The sequence below is a fragment of the Sprattus sprattus genome (genome assembly GCF_963457725.1).
Source record: "Sprattus sprattus genome assembly, chromosome: 6".
NCBI lineage: Eukaryota > Metazoa > Chordata > Actinopteri > Clupeiformes > Clupeidae > Sprattus > Sprattus sprattus.
The window spans coordinates 25,316,217-25,331,099 of NC_137925.1; the positions used below are offsets into that span (position 1 = coordinate 25,316,217).

A 14,883-nucleotide genomic window follows, 5' to 3' on the forward strand; every position below is an offset into this window, starting at 1 on the left:
AAGATCTTTCAGAGGTTTGTTTAATCTATTCTATTAAATGCATGAGATTCAAATGTGTTGAAGCTCTTCATACAGTTAGCAGTGCCTTGGAGGATTACCTGGACAAACAGTGTAATCAAATAATGAGGACGGGTTGGGGTGGGGGATTGTGTACTCGTGAGCTGGCAAAATGCATTCCATGATTTATATACAGCTGTCTTTTTTCTCAGGATGAGAAAATATTCATTCCTTCTTTTCTCTTCTCACTCTCCCCACAAGATGGCAGCAGAGTACAACAGAACAGGGGGAATGAGGTCCATGGCTAGAGAGGCACATAATCTGCCCCTCTGTATTGGGATGCAGCGTCGGGGGGAAGGGAGCCCATTGAGTTTCCTGCACTGCTCCTTCTGCTGCGTCCCTCCTGGCATTCCCTCCGTGGCTCTTCCCCTCTGTCGGCTCCCAGCGCAGACATGAAGCTCCTGGTCCTCCTCACTCTTGGGGGGCTCCTTCTGGCACTGCAGACTGGTGAGATTACTTTTTCACCCCTCGCTACTCTCTCTCTCTCTCTCTCTCTCTCTCGCTCTCTCTCTCTCTCTCTCGCTCTCTCGAATTCTTGAAGTATTGATTTCCCTGTTGTACTTTTGAAGAGGATGGTGTGTGGGTTGGATTGGAGTATCAGGATCATCTGAAGTGTGTTGGGAATGCAGACCGAGGGCTGTGGAGTGGGAGAGGAACAGAGGAACGCCAGGGCGGGTTGTCAATTATGTAACAGTTGGAACGTGGTCAGAAGAGATTTATCTCATGTTTGTTGTTTTAGTGAAAGCGACTCAAAGAAAGTTTTGTAAATTTGAAATTCCATGAAAAATCTCCCACAGGATTGAGCAACAGTTCTCAATCCAGTTCTCAATCCTCTCCCAAAGGATTGAGCAACAGTTTGCCTGCTCTGGCCACTCGTAGGCTCTGTCACTGGTACACCTTTATACAAGGCAATTCTTGGTCTGCTCCCATACTACCTATGTGTCCTAATCAGTCAGAAAAGTGCCGGCAAATACTCTTTGCGCTCGCAGTACTTCTTTATGCTAACTATCCCAAATGCCCATATGGAAATGGGAAAGAAGGCTTTTGTGTATTCTGCTCCCTCGGCGTGGAATATGTTGCAAAAGGTCTTGAAACTAAATTATTTCATCTTGCTTTATGCTTTTAAACTCAAAATAAAGAACATGAGACAGAGTCTTTAAGATGTAAATGTTTTTAATGTACCTGACCACGACACTTTTCTTCTTTTGTGTTTCTGTCTGTAACTATATTGTATGTAACTATATTGTATGTTAAATAAAGGTTAAATACATTATTTATTTATTTTTTTAAACAGTTGAGCAACCAGATTATTTTTTTTTAGAGATTATTTTTTGTTTTGGTATGAAACTTCTCATCTCATTTCTTTCAGAAAAGATGTTTGGATTATGGATCTTGGATATATTATAAAGCCCATGATAGATGAATGTCCGTGACATCCAGCCCTTAAAATATCCAAGATCTGCACAGTAATGTTGCTGATGTTAACTGAAAGTCTGCCATTACTAGCTGGTCCAAAGACCAGGAAGAATATTTCTAGCATTTGTGTTTACACAGCTGGAAACTGAAAATGGAGGAGTTTTCCAGATGGAGGCTGCCCCCTCTCTCCTTCTCTCTCTCTCTCTCTCTGGTGAGGCTGTCCCTCTCTTCTTCTCTCTCTTTTTCTCTCTCTCTCTGGTGAAGCTGTGAAATCAAAGGCATATGTTCTCAAAAAGGAACTTTAGTTCAGGCCAACCTACCATGTGGCACACAGGCATGATCTGCTATCTGTTTTTTTGTAGTTAAATGAATGTAGTGAACTGGTGGAGAGACAGATATTCTAAACTTTCCAAGTCTGGCCCAAAACTACCAGCTTACCACTTATAGGCTTATAATCGAGTGATAATTATTGTGGTTTTCAGTGCTTTTGTGATTTCTATAACTCTCATTTTTTTCAGAAATTTCTCCTGGCAATAACAGAAAATAAAAGGTCACTGACCATTTTTAATATTACATCCCACAGGCATGAGTGACTGTCCTAACACAAAAAGTAATAAGTAATGACTTAACGGTCTCAACATATGGACACTTTCTCTTAAAATAACTACAGACAAACCCAAACATGTCCAGTTCATCTGCTTTTCTACAAAGCACTCCCAACATTTAGTATTTTTGCAAATGTTTTCTCTGCTGGACATTTTCTCTGTGTAAAGAAATCTTACCGTTTCTCCGAAGGTGTCTGCCAGCAACCAAAGCGCAAAGAGGACCTAAGTGAGAACCGCATCAGGCCTGGGCGGAAGAGGACGAAAGTCAGGCACACCAAACTGAAGGAGAAGGAGAGTGGCAAGGCCGGGTCCATCCTCACGCAGGTCTTGGACAAGGGTCGTTTCCTGCGGCTCGGAGAGACACTGAGCCAAAGTCCTGGGAAAACCCTTGAGCTTCGATGCAAGGGAAGCAAGATTGGCTGGGCCTATCCCTCCTACCTGGACACTTTCAATGATACTCGACTCACGTAAGCCTATGCCTCAGACTTTAGTTTGTGATTCAGTTCATCTGTATCATTGACTTGCATTGACAAGTTGACCCGTGTTGAGCAATGGTGGTGCACACCAATATTTAACGTGTTTGTTTTGGACCTCAGCATCAAGCAACAGGAGAAGTTTGGTCAACTGATCCTGACGGCGCCCTCAGCTGCTGACACTGGGGAGTACAGCTGCTGGCCCATTCTGTGCGATGGAGATGAGTGTAATAAAGACCCAGACCGTACTTCATCCTCTTACATCTATTTCACTGGTGAGTGTATCCATGGTAATTCCATTGCTGACTGGATTTCTCATACGATCAGAATCTTTGCAATTTGTTGCTATTATTTTGGTGAAACTTTGTATTGCTGTCATCCCAGTCCCTATTTTCCTACTCCCCCTTTCCCTGTTACATTGACCATTGTACCTGCCATGGTAATTACTGTCCAGAACAGGACATTGCAGGAATGTTTTCTTTAAAATATGCTGTTCTTTAACAGCTCTCCACTTGGCACTCTCCCTGTCCAGACAAAGATGAGCTTTTTGTCCCGTCACCGATACACTTTGAGATTGTCTACATGCGACCCGACCAGCCTGCCATGGTGCCCTGCCGGGTGAGCAGCCCCAACGCTGAGGTGTCCCTGCACAGAGAGGTGCCGCCTGAGGAGATCCAGGTGGATGGGACCCAGATCTCCTACAACCCAACCAAAGGCTTCGTCCTGCGGAGCCCCAGTCCCGAGGACCAGGGGGCATTCTACTGCAAAGCCGCCACCAGATCCACGCCTCAGATCTCTACTAAGTACATGCTTCTTTATGTGGAGGGTAAGACCTCAGGATCTTGTATGTAAGGTCACCAGGTTACCATTTTAATGCATAAATAAGGTGAATAAAAGTCCACACTATATGAGATATGGATACTAATGTAACAATCATATCAGAAGCAATGGCATCTTTATTTCATGTTTGGTCATCTGTCTGGAATGAGTTGTGTGTCATATTGTCCCCTTCTTGTGTTCCCAGTTCCCAGTGGACCCCCTTATGTCACACTGGAGGCCTCAGCTGATAGTGTGAGTGCCGGGGACAACTTCAACATCACATGCACAGTCCTGGGAGAGCCAGAAGTCGACGTGGGCTTCAACTGGAAGTTCCCAGGCCAGGTTAGAGGAACTGGGTCATTAAAAAAAAAATCAATAACAAACATGTCTTCTGTCACAGGTTAACGTTTAAAATCATTGTGCTGCTGTTAATGTCTCTTGTACTAAGAGTGACCCTCAGATTTAGTGAAGGAGTATTTAGAATGCGCCTATGATTTCTCATCTAACTGGCCTTGGTGATCAGTATCCCATAATTTCAGTTACCCACTCAATGTAAGTTTCTTTTGCTGTGTTTAGGATATGCGCCCGGTGTTCATCCATAATGAGTGGCGGCTCATAAACAGGGAGGTAAGCTACACAACTCGCATCTCCCAGAGTGTCATCACTGTCGAGGACGTGGAGACAACCATTGACCTCGGAAGATACATCTGCACAGCCAAGAACAAGCATGGGGAGACCTCTGTGTCTATAAGCATGAACTAAATGGGTAGACTATTTCTAATCTACAGAAGATCAATGAAAATACAATACAGATCAATACAGATGATCATTAAACTTGATAAAAAAAGGAACTCATTAATTCCACTGATCTACTGCTCTTTGATTTATGTCATGAAAGACTTTCAAACATGCAACAAAAAAGAAAAGCATAGTTGTTTGGGATAAATATTTCTGGTTTCTTTCTCAGATTTTGATCATATGTGCTACTTGCATAGGTCTACTAGTTCTGACTACAGAGCAATTTTTCCTTTTTAGTTTCTTAAGACAGACAGGCTTTCCCCAACAGAACTCGATTCCCACTTGAGATCGACTTGTAATGTTCTAATGAACTGTGGGACCTGCTTATTGGTTGCCATCAATGCAAAACAGTCTGAGACATCTAATTCTACAACAATTACGTACATAAAAGAATTAAATGCTAAGAAATGCCCAAGATGTGTAAACATTGTTGTTTGCATGCAGGTTTGTTGTGTTTTACTTGATCTCATCGCTATATGGTTTTTGGAACACAAATAAAGTTAAAATTCAGTGGACCTTATCTGAAAGAGGTTTTATACACCCAGTTGTCATTACATTATGATTTGAGGCATTGGTGAGGTTACACATGTGTGCATTCAGACGCACGATTACATTAATAAAATACATTTAACTGAGGTTTTTCATGAAAATCCACGACGTGATTTGAAGGCTCTTGGTGATTTGGCGTGGAATGACCTTAAAGTGTTGTGAAATTAAAACAATTTATTGTTAAATCTTTTCTTCTATAGGGTTCTATTTGTGTCCCAGGCATAAGAGATATACTGGTTTTCCTGAATATTCCTTGTTTTAATGATCGGAAACATTACTGCGGCATAAATAAAACTACCACTTTTAGTAAAAACATTTGTTTCTCAGTTAAACCAGTCATCACCTGTCCACAGATGTGAAAAACTCTCTGCCTTGCCATTAATGAGTCATATGTGGAATGTGCAGAGCGCCTCCACAGCTTATTTTAGTCCACACTTCAAGAATGTTCTCTCTGCTTTTCCTCTTCTGTCTTCCAATAAATAAATATCAAATATAAATTCACATGTATCTGAAGTCTCTTGGAGATAACCGTTTTGTATTCACTTGTTTTTTTTTTCTTCATATGGGCAACAGCGATGTGGAAACCATGATGTGGGTTCACTGGAGATAGCCAAGGAGCCAAGTTTCCAGTCTAGGCAGATTAGTTACACAAGTGCCCCTAGTGGTTCAGGCTAGGATTACAAACGTAAATTGACATCAGATGAAACATGTAGGTGTAACTTTATTAATTGCATATTTTAAAAGAATTTCAGTCACATGAATAAAATCACTTCCATATGGTTACTTTAAAGGAAAACATACTCAAGGGACACACTTAAAATACACACACACACACACACACACACACACACACACACACACTCTCTCTCTCTCTTTTTGCAGTCACACATTTACACTGCCATGACATCAATCTCTTAAAGCTGCAGTAGGAGAATACTCTTTGTACAAAAGGGGAGATGCTCTCAAGGCCATCCGCCATGCTTAAACAGTCAGATACACTGGTCCCATGGTCATGAATACATCTGAACAGAGAAAAACTAAAACTCAGAGGGGAGATATGCCATGGTGAAGAGTTAAGTTACTGATGACGATGCATTACACTGTCAATGTAATCACTGTTAATCAATCACTGAGAGTTCTTAATTGAGTGGAGGGCCCTCATGATTTCCTGACCAGTAGCCCCTTCACAAACAACCGTCTGCTGAAAGATCTCACCGCTGACTGTCTCTAATCATGAGCCTATGGCTAGGTTTCCCTTCGCATCGCATCACTGTACTGTGGAGAACGTCACAGAGGGGCAAAAAGCGCAGCAACCGCTACCAGGACACGTGAAGATATTCAACAGGAGTTTCGAAACCGCGTCACTAACTACATTCACATCAGCAATAGCAGGTCTGTACAGACATTTTGGTAGAGCTGTACATGATACTTCTGTCCGGAGCACAAGAGGTTAAGACCCGTCAAAACCTCTGAAAGCTCTAGAGAGGTTCACAGTCAGCAGGCACTGAGTGTTTGATCTTATGGCATAGAAAAAGTTAAAGTATCCAGGAAGGAGAAGCACAACAGCGTTTACGCAGATTCTCTCTGTAGTGGTTAAGAGGACCTGTGGACAGTTAAATGCACCTTCGGCATCTTCAGTATTCAGTAAGAAAGTTCTTAAGATAGAAGTGTGAATCATTTACCACGGTTAGTGTTTCTGCCCGTTATACATTCCTTTATACATTTCTTTAGATTCCCTGTGCCCTAAATCTGTGAAGTTTTGAAAATATTGAGAGGCAGAAAACTTAATCTAATGATGGCAAAACTACACTGATTTAAACCACCTACAAACCTGCCAGAGGAGCATGACTTTGGCAGTCTGACTGTCAGAAAGGTGGTGATGAGGTCATTCTTCTCAGGGATTTCAAATGACCTCACTCAAGGTAGTCAGAAAACAAATGTTCACACCTGAGATGTCCTTTTCCCTCCATACATCAAAAAAGAAAGGCAGAGAAGAGTTATCCACACTGGTAAGTGCTTCTGTGCAATACACGCATCTTTACAGCTGTCTGTACATCCATTTTTGGAAATGTCTTCTTGGGATAACAGGGCTAAAGTAACCCCTGTGTAGCTAATATAGCCTTTGGTATAGTATATAAAAACTCTGAGTCACAGGTAGCGTGCTTCATGGAAGCCTTCAGCCGGTGTTATCTGGGTGAAACAGGAGGGCTGGAAAAGATGCCAGAGTTTCGGGGTGACTGCAGGGGCATGGAGGGTGAGGGGGGCGACAGCTTGCGGGGGCTGCCCAAGTCACCATTGTGTAATTTCCACAGGAGCTCTTCATTTTCCATGGAGAGGCGATGGTTCATTTTGGCCTCCTTCTGAAGAGACTCCTGCAGTGCTGACTGCTCACTGGACAGTTGCCTGAAAGAGGGAACAAAAACAGTACTGATTACTGCCTAATAGACTAGACAGAACAGCCCAAGTGCCACAACATTTAAACATTGTGTGGCCCAGCGAGCCCAGTTTAGTCAAAACATCAAATCAACCTGCTATTTCTGAAAGCACCTACAAGCTTCAAAGAGTTTAGATGTAAGCAATACAAGGCCTCCAGGGTCAAGTTTCTCCTTCAGATGAGCACTTAACCCAACCTCAAAACATGGAACTAACTGTTACATTAGACTAGCCTAGGGCACCTTCTATTACAGTGACAATGATGCCGGTGTGGTTAGTACGTCATTCCTATTTATATCTGGAAAGTCTTTACAAGTGTTTGTAACCCCCCATTTCCCCCTCTGTGAGACGCATTGTGTTAGCTCCTGGTATGAAATGCGCCGTTCAAATAAAGTTTGATTGATTGATTGAATGATGACCCTTTATTAATACTATTCACATTGAGGTGCTTTGCATAATGAGGCATAAAGGTTATGTAGTAAATGTTTCTGTTTTGGGGGGGGGGGGGGGGGGGGGTATAGAAGCCAAACAGGCAGACTTACCTAGACAAAGCCATATGCTTGTTCATCCTTGCTTTGAAGTCCTCGTTCTCCTGCTGAACTTTTTGCAGAGACTCACCAAGTTTCACATTCTTCTCCAGCTAAGATAAAAAATAAAAAAGTAAAAATAGTCTTAATGACAAATGTGTGATGTGGTTTAAAGAGCAAGAAAGCAGCTCTGTGTGAGTAAAGGTTCGTACCACTTTGTCCATCTCCATAAGTTTCTTGTCCTGCTGATGGAGCTGCTTATTCTTGATGTCCAGCACCACTTTAAGACTCTCCAGCTCCTGCTCCAGATACAGAGAGTGGGAGTCCGCCTGAAACCACACGGTAAAAGAGGTTTTTTCGGGGGGCACTGTGGCACGAGCCAATAAGCCCCCAATTTACGGGCTACAATGCCTGCGGGGACACCGGTTGGATTCTGGCCTGCTGTCGTTTCCCGATCCTTTCCCCACCTGCTGCCAGTTTGTTATCGGAGAACATTTTTCTAGTCTATATGATGTCAGCAGAGGGAAGTGTATGCTTTTGTTACCTGACTATCACCCGTCGTCTCCTTCCACATCTCGTTTTCTACAACCTGAAGTTTTTCGTTTAAAGCACTGTTTTCCGTTCTCAGCTCTTCAATTTGACCCTGGAACAGATTAGTCATGAGCTAATTTACCAAATACATCATTCCGTTAATCAAAGGAAAGAAAACTCAAACATTTTGACCCTTTGTGCAATGTGTCTTAACTGTCCAAGGAGATATGGTTTAGGTATATTCAGACATGAATCACCTACCGTTAAATTAACTTTAGTCTCCTTCAGCATTTTATCCAATGTTTGCATTTCTGCTTCATGGGATTTCCTGAGCTCTGAAAACACAAATTAGTAGTAGAATGGAATCACAGAACTGTCCTTCCTATTTCTGATCACACAAAGACCAAAAATATGAAACTGACTAAATATCCAGATAACTTACCTTCTAAAGATTGCTCATACTGCTGTGTGATGCTCTCCATCTTCTCAGCATGGCTGGCTTCCAGGTCTTTCCTCAAAACCTCATGCTTGAATCTTAAACTTTCCAGCTTCAAGAACAAAAAATCAGGTTATGATGGATACTGACATTTTCCTGGCTGTTTCCACACCTCCCCTTATTTTCAGTGCACATAAAACACCAATATGAAGGAAATATTTCACATAAATACAGAGCAGAAGGCCAAGGTAGTGAGCCATCCCTCCCGCTCACCTGCTGTTCCATCTGGGCCTTGCACTTGTTAGCCTCTTCCTGGTACACCTGGTGGACCATCTCCCATTCGTTCGAGTAGAAGGTCCTGAGCCTCTCCTCCAGGTCAACCAGGTCACTGCGGTGCTGTTCCTGCAGCTTCTGGAGGACGCCATCGAAGGCCCCTCGCAGCTCATCCTTCTCCCGCTCGAGACGCTCGCGGGACTGGGAGGAGTTCACTGTGAAGGAAACATCTACAGCGTCAATATGAGGGAGAGACAAGTCAATCAGCCTCAGGTGAACCTCCATCACCAAAGTTAGCCTTCTATAAAACTGTAAGGGGTTCTTCCACACCCTTACACACCACAACAAATTGTGTAAATATCACCTACATAGTAACACAAATGACAAGCAAGGTTTTCTGCACCTATGCCTTCAACACTTACACAATAGAGTAACTCCAATGGCAAGCAAGGTTTAGAGCAACAACATCTTCATTACATAATATGTACGTCGCTTTCGACAAAAGCGTCTGCTAAATGACTAAATGTAAATGTAATATTCAAGGATAATGCTGCAATACAATCAGGAAAAGATAGACTAGTATATACTGATTGTGGCCAGACTGATATGCAACAACAGGCTACACAGTTTCCCAAGGCTCAACATTTTGACACCACCATTCTACCCTAAACATTTCTAAACCTATAAAGTCTCATTATCACTGGCAGCAGTTGTGGCTTAGCATCCTGAAACAACACAGACATCATTGCTCCTGCTTGCAAAAGCAACCAAATGTGTAGACATACAGTTGACTGTCCCCTTGTTTTTACCAGACCTTAATCACAGTTGACACATCAACAATGTTTAGCAGACGCTTTTATCCAAAGCGACGTACAAGGACACTGCAGAGTTGGGATTCAAACTAGCAACCTTCCGATCACTAAACGACTCCTCTTATAAATGATTAGCAGTCTGGCTGGACCCAGCCCTTGCATGTCAAAGCACCCATTCTGAAAGATCGCCTGACCAAACTCTGCAGTTGTCTTGATGGATTGCAGAAGCTAGGTGGGTGATGTAATGTCAGGCCCAAGACCAACAGCTGTACATGGCAACCATGGCAGACAGACACAGTTAGCTGTGTCACAATCCAACGCCACTTGCCACCAAGAGCCAGGTGGGATAAGTTCAGCAAAATAGGAAAATAGATACCGACTTCCAAAGGAGGGTTTAGAAGCCATTTTGATTAGAGCGGTTAGCATTTCAACATTTACAGTTGTCAGAACAAAGTAAACAATACTTCTTGGCTTTTTTATGCCTTTAATTGATAGGTTAGTGAAAAGTGGGACAGGAAATGAGAGGGAGAAGAGATGAGGAGTGGACAGGAGAAATGACATCGGGCCGGATTCGAACCCAGAGCTACAGTGCCCCCCATAAACAATACTTTTAAAGCAGATGCATTAATAACTGTTTAAAATTCTGAAATTTCTAGTACTGCGCAATGGCCTTTAGACTCGAGAGGATTTGTTGAGAAATGTCGAGAGAAACTGACCTTCAAATGACTTCTTCAGAACAACTTAAAGCTAATCACCATGTGTGCACATTTACATGGTAATTTCAAAGAACTGCATTTGAACACAGACGTCTATACTGCAGTGGGAGAAAAAGCCTCAAAATATATACTTATTGACTATTTCATTCATGGACACATGGAGGGATTCAACCAAATGCACAAAGACTGTTCCAGCGTATAAAAGGGGAAGACTGCATAGGCTGATCCTATATCATAGGAGGAGTGCACCCACATCTGCAGAAGAGTCCAAGTTATTTTGACTTATTGCATCAGGCAGAGGAGGTAATTCTATTAGCGTGTGAATTCATTCTGTTAAGCAGACTACCTATTCAACCATCAATAACGAAAAATATGTGACAGGATTAAATATATTAGCGTTGGGGGGAAGCCAGATTCCTATTTCAGAAGGAAGAGGGGAAACCAGGTCGCAACTTGTCCGAGCGACGTGTGGAATATTGCAGTGGAGGGCTGGTGCAGTCAGCACTATGGATGGCAGCACTCAAATAAAGGCTCCGCTGAGCGAGGGGCACTCAGGATACGATGAGACGTTTACAGATTCGCTTGGGATGAAAACTACAAGAGGTCGACGTGCAGATATCTCGGGGTCCAAGGCGAGAATACTAAAAACACACAGGGGGCAGACATGTGACCGTGACCTTGGACAGTTCTGTGGACTAACTTCTTTTAGTTAATCTTGTTGAGGGGGCAGGAAATGCTGATGATTTGATTTGGCTGATGTATTGTGAGAAAAAATGGCTGTGCTTTATTTCTTAAACATAAGCTACCACAAAACCCAGGGTCATCTGCAAAAAGGTTTCAATGTCAGATCTGAGTTCTCATCCAAACAGAAGTCTGTTAATCAGATTTAGCTACGTACTACAACACAAAAGCCTAACATTTCAAAAGATTATAAGAAGGTTTAACTGTAACGGTCATACAACTGTTCCATGCCTAAGCTAATTGAATAGTAACAGTCTGTGGTAAAAAGCAGAGGTGTGCAAAGCAAAGTGAGGGATTAATCCAAGCCTTAAAGCTTTTACCACAGGAATAATCAAGACTGGCACCACAGGCATCCAAACACAGGCACCCTCATAGCCATTGGCAGTACCTGCAGTCAGCCCTTTGATTGATCTGGATTACTTTAATGCAGTAGGTAACTTTATTTGACCAATTTGGATAAGAGACTGAATCTCCAGACCCCACAACTCTGATTCAGCAAAATACTGTGTGTGTGATCCGAGTTCTGGAGCTCAGGACAATCTAGAGTTCTATAATCACACTAGATTCTAGACATTTTGGGAACTCTCTCACCCGGCTTTGACTAAACATTCACTGGCTTCTTAGTGGGGTCTCACTAGGGTCTTAAACATGCGCTGGGAATGCAAAGATAAGCTGCAGCATAGAGATTACAAATGGAAAGAAAAATCATGTGTTGGCCATTACGGTCCTAATACGTGCGCCCAGTCACACAAAAAATGGTTTTGCCATCACCCCATGAATACTGAAAGTGTTAATTGAACACTAAAAAACGTGTCACAGCCATCTGGGGAATGAGAAGGACACCAAATGCAACAGTCATTAAACCTCCCTGTTCAGCATCCTAATGCATCAATATGAGGGATGCCGCCATGACAACCACATTTGGAGCGTCCTCCACTAAGGCCCTGAAAAAGGCTTATGTTTTTTTAGCAAACAGCTGTAGTGACGCTTACTCTACTCCTGCTGAAGGTACGTTTGTCTTTTTTTTTTATTATTTAAGGAGGGGGGCACTCTAAATGACCCCCAAGGGAGCGACTCCCAGCGATTAACCAACCTCACAAAAGAAGCCCATCAAACCATCCCTGATCCCGGGCTCAGCAATGGCTAAGCAGTGCATCTTGTCTGAACAATTAAATGGAGGAGAGAAAATCTAATTACAAGACAGTGAGAGGCCAAGCAAGGCGACTGGGACTCGTCTGGGGTCTGGAAATACATGAAGTGCTTTCTGTCCCTTCGGTCATACAGATGAATGCCCGTTTCACCAATTAAGGAAAACAAACTGAGAGGCCCCCTTATACGGAGAGCCCTTATCTCACTCAGATTAGCCCTAGCTGCAGTGGTGCAGGCAGTGGGGATGTTGTGGTGATGTGATGTGCTGTGCGGTGGCCCACTCTTACCCAGATCCTCCCGCAGGTTCACAAGCTCCACAGACAACTGCTCACATTTCCTCAAGGACTCTTCACGCTGCACAAACAAACAAACAAAAAAACAAAAGTCACAATTAATATTCATATTGTAGAGCCAAACATGTGTAGCACAAGCCCCTGAGCCAGGGACTAAAGTCAGGAAAAAGATATTGCACTGAGTATCAGTATCCACATAGAAGAAGTGTAAATTAAATACCAGAATGAGAATCTTTCTTTTCCATAAACCATAGACAGTTGGCAGAGAACAGCAGTGAGTGTCTAAACAGAAGCCCCAAGCTGGCTTCCTCTTAAACTAGGTGAATACTCCAGAATGGTGCAAGAACTGCCCAGTTTCCCCCCCTCTCTCCCTCGCCCTCTCTCTGCCTTCCCAAACCTCCCTTCCCTCTCTCTATCTCCCCCTCTCTCACTCTCTTTATCTCTGCCTTTCCAAACCTCCCTCTCCCTCTCTCTAGCTTTCCCTCTCTCTATCTCTGCCTTCCCAAACCTCCCTTCCCTCTGCAGTGTTTCTGGGTGGTGAGCCAGTCCCCACAACTGCAGTGCTCCTCACAGTCAAAAACAACAGTAGTGCTCCGTTCTCCTGCTCTCACTGATCAAATAAAAAAGCTACTCGCAAAGCACCACTCCATAGGACCAGCAGCATAAGATTATGAATGAATTTGACAATTCTACCAGAAGCACACACACCAATATTCAATCTTAAAAGAAAAATCACAGACGTCACACATAGTCTGTGCCTAGGAACTGACAACTTCATATTCCACATGAACAAAAAAACAGATCAATACAGAGATAATAAAGCAGAGAGAATGGATGTCTGTTACCCTGGGTCGAGTGCAGGAGAGACTAAGGCACTCCTTGCTGCTGGAGCAGCCCATGGCTCTGAGGCCTGTTTGGCTTTCTCCCCGGGCTGCTGTCTGCTGCCGAGGGACACACAGCACAGCCCAGGTGCAGGCAGCAGCACCTCTACCTCTGACTGCACGCCTCACATCCAAACCACTGCTGACAGACTGCCTATTGGTCCCCAGCCTCCTCCAACCACTGGCAGTTCAGTGGCACGCTGCTACCGTACTCCTCCTAAAGGAGTGGCAGATGGGGGGAGGAGCCTGCTATGCACTGTGGGGGGAGGTTCCGTCTCTGCAACCGGACTGCTGTGAGAACGGGTCTCAGCAAAGCATAGGCCAGCAGTGGCCAAATGTGAGGGGGACATATATATTTAAATATTAAGTGAGTGTGACAGTGAAGCTGATCAAGTGGCTCTCAGTGAAATGGGACATGGTGGTTGAGAGGACAGCGAGGACCTTCAGGGTCCCACGTGGGGAAAAGAAAGGAGTGCCTCTCCACCTCCATCAGTGGAAAATATGAACCCATGCCTCCTAATTCAATATATTTAGCTCGACCGTTGACTCTTTTAGAATCTCTGTTCTTTCATGTCCTTGTGGTGAATTAGGTTAAGACACACAGGAGTTAATTGCCACGCAATGACTCCCATTTAAGTCTTGTTAGCTTTCAACTCATTGCAGGAAAGCTTAAACAAAACACTGCATTGGAGAAAGAGGATGTAAGAGGAGTAAGAGGATGTCTCCCACACCTCAAACCGCCCACACAAACAAACAGGTCTTAGGGCAAACAACAGAAGAGTACCTCATGCACCAGGGTCACATGCCTAACCTGCTGACAGCCTTTCACAAACAAACGATGGCAATCAGCACAGAGCACCCATCTGAACACTAGGCTCTGCTTGGAACCATATCAAGGCAACAGCTGGAACATTCTCACACAAACATGGCAAAGACCCACTTACTATTCTTGGGATAATGAATGTTGAACGGATTCCTCCACTGAACACTGTTCACTAACCGACATGTGCCATGTTATCTCTTACAACCAGCTCCAGAGAGGTGTCTGTAAAACTTGACGTGTAGCGAGGATAGGGAAGCAGTTTTAGGTTCCGGTGGGAAAAGTCAACTTCCCAATTTAAATGGTATTCTTTCTTGGTTGGTAACTGTTCTTTTGAGGTAGCTTGGTTGTAATGGTTTAAAGTAGTTTCTTGAAAATGTATATTCCTCTGTGAACATCATAGCAGAAGATCAACATCAAAATCCCAAATAAAGCAAACAATATATATGACCACCACACACACACACACACACACACACACACACACACGTGTGTAGTCTTATATATAGACATCTTTGGAGAGGCACTGGCATTGAAACTAATTTGAAACCCAA

General features: G+C 43.5%; 2 protein-coding genes across 2 annotated transcripts in view; one reads left to right on the top strand and one right to left on the bottom strand.

Moving 5' to 3' along the window:
• The first annotated feature begins 379 nt into the window (after positions 1–379).
• pdgfrl (platelet-derived growth factor receptor-like) lies at positions 380–5,207 on the top strand. The gene is made up of 6 exons (XM_080840430.1): positions 380–504; positions 2,269–2,545; positions 2,675–2,826; positions 3,084–3,377; positions 3,576–3,712; positions 3,947–5,207. The coding sequence occupies exons 1-6, from the start codon at positions 450–452 to the stop codon at positions 4,130–4,132; spliced, it is 1,101 nt and encodes a 366-aa protein (XP_080696556.1). The 5' UTR covers positions 380–449; the 3' UTR covers positions 4,133–5,207.
• A 213-nt stretch (positions 5,208–5,420) lies between these two features.
• The window catches only part of mtus1a (microtubule associated tumor suppressor 1a), a 30,815-nt gene continuing 21,352 nt past the window's right edge, over positions 5,421–14,883 (bottom strand). The window contains exons 8-15 of the mRNA XM_080841286.1: positions 12,623–12,689; positions 8,918–9,132; positions 8,651–8,756; positions 8,470–8,543; positions 8,222–8,320; positions 7,890–8,006; positions 7,693–7,790; positions 5,421–7,120 (exon numbers count right to left, since the gene is read on the bottom strand). Coding sequence (XP_080697412.1) covers positions 6,904–7,120; positions 7,693–7,790; positions 7,890–8,006; positions 8,222–8,320; positions 8,470–8,543; positions 8,651–8,756; positions 8,918–9,132; positions 12,623–12,689 — 993 coding nt within the window. The 3' untranslated portion in view covers positions 5,421–6,903. The remainder of the gene's footprint in view (positions 7,121–7,692; positions 7,791–7,889; positions 8,007–8,221; positions 8,321–8,469; positions 8,544–8,650; positions 8,757–8,917; positions 9,133–12,622; positions 12,690–14,883) is intronic.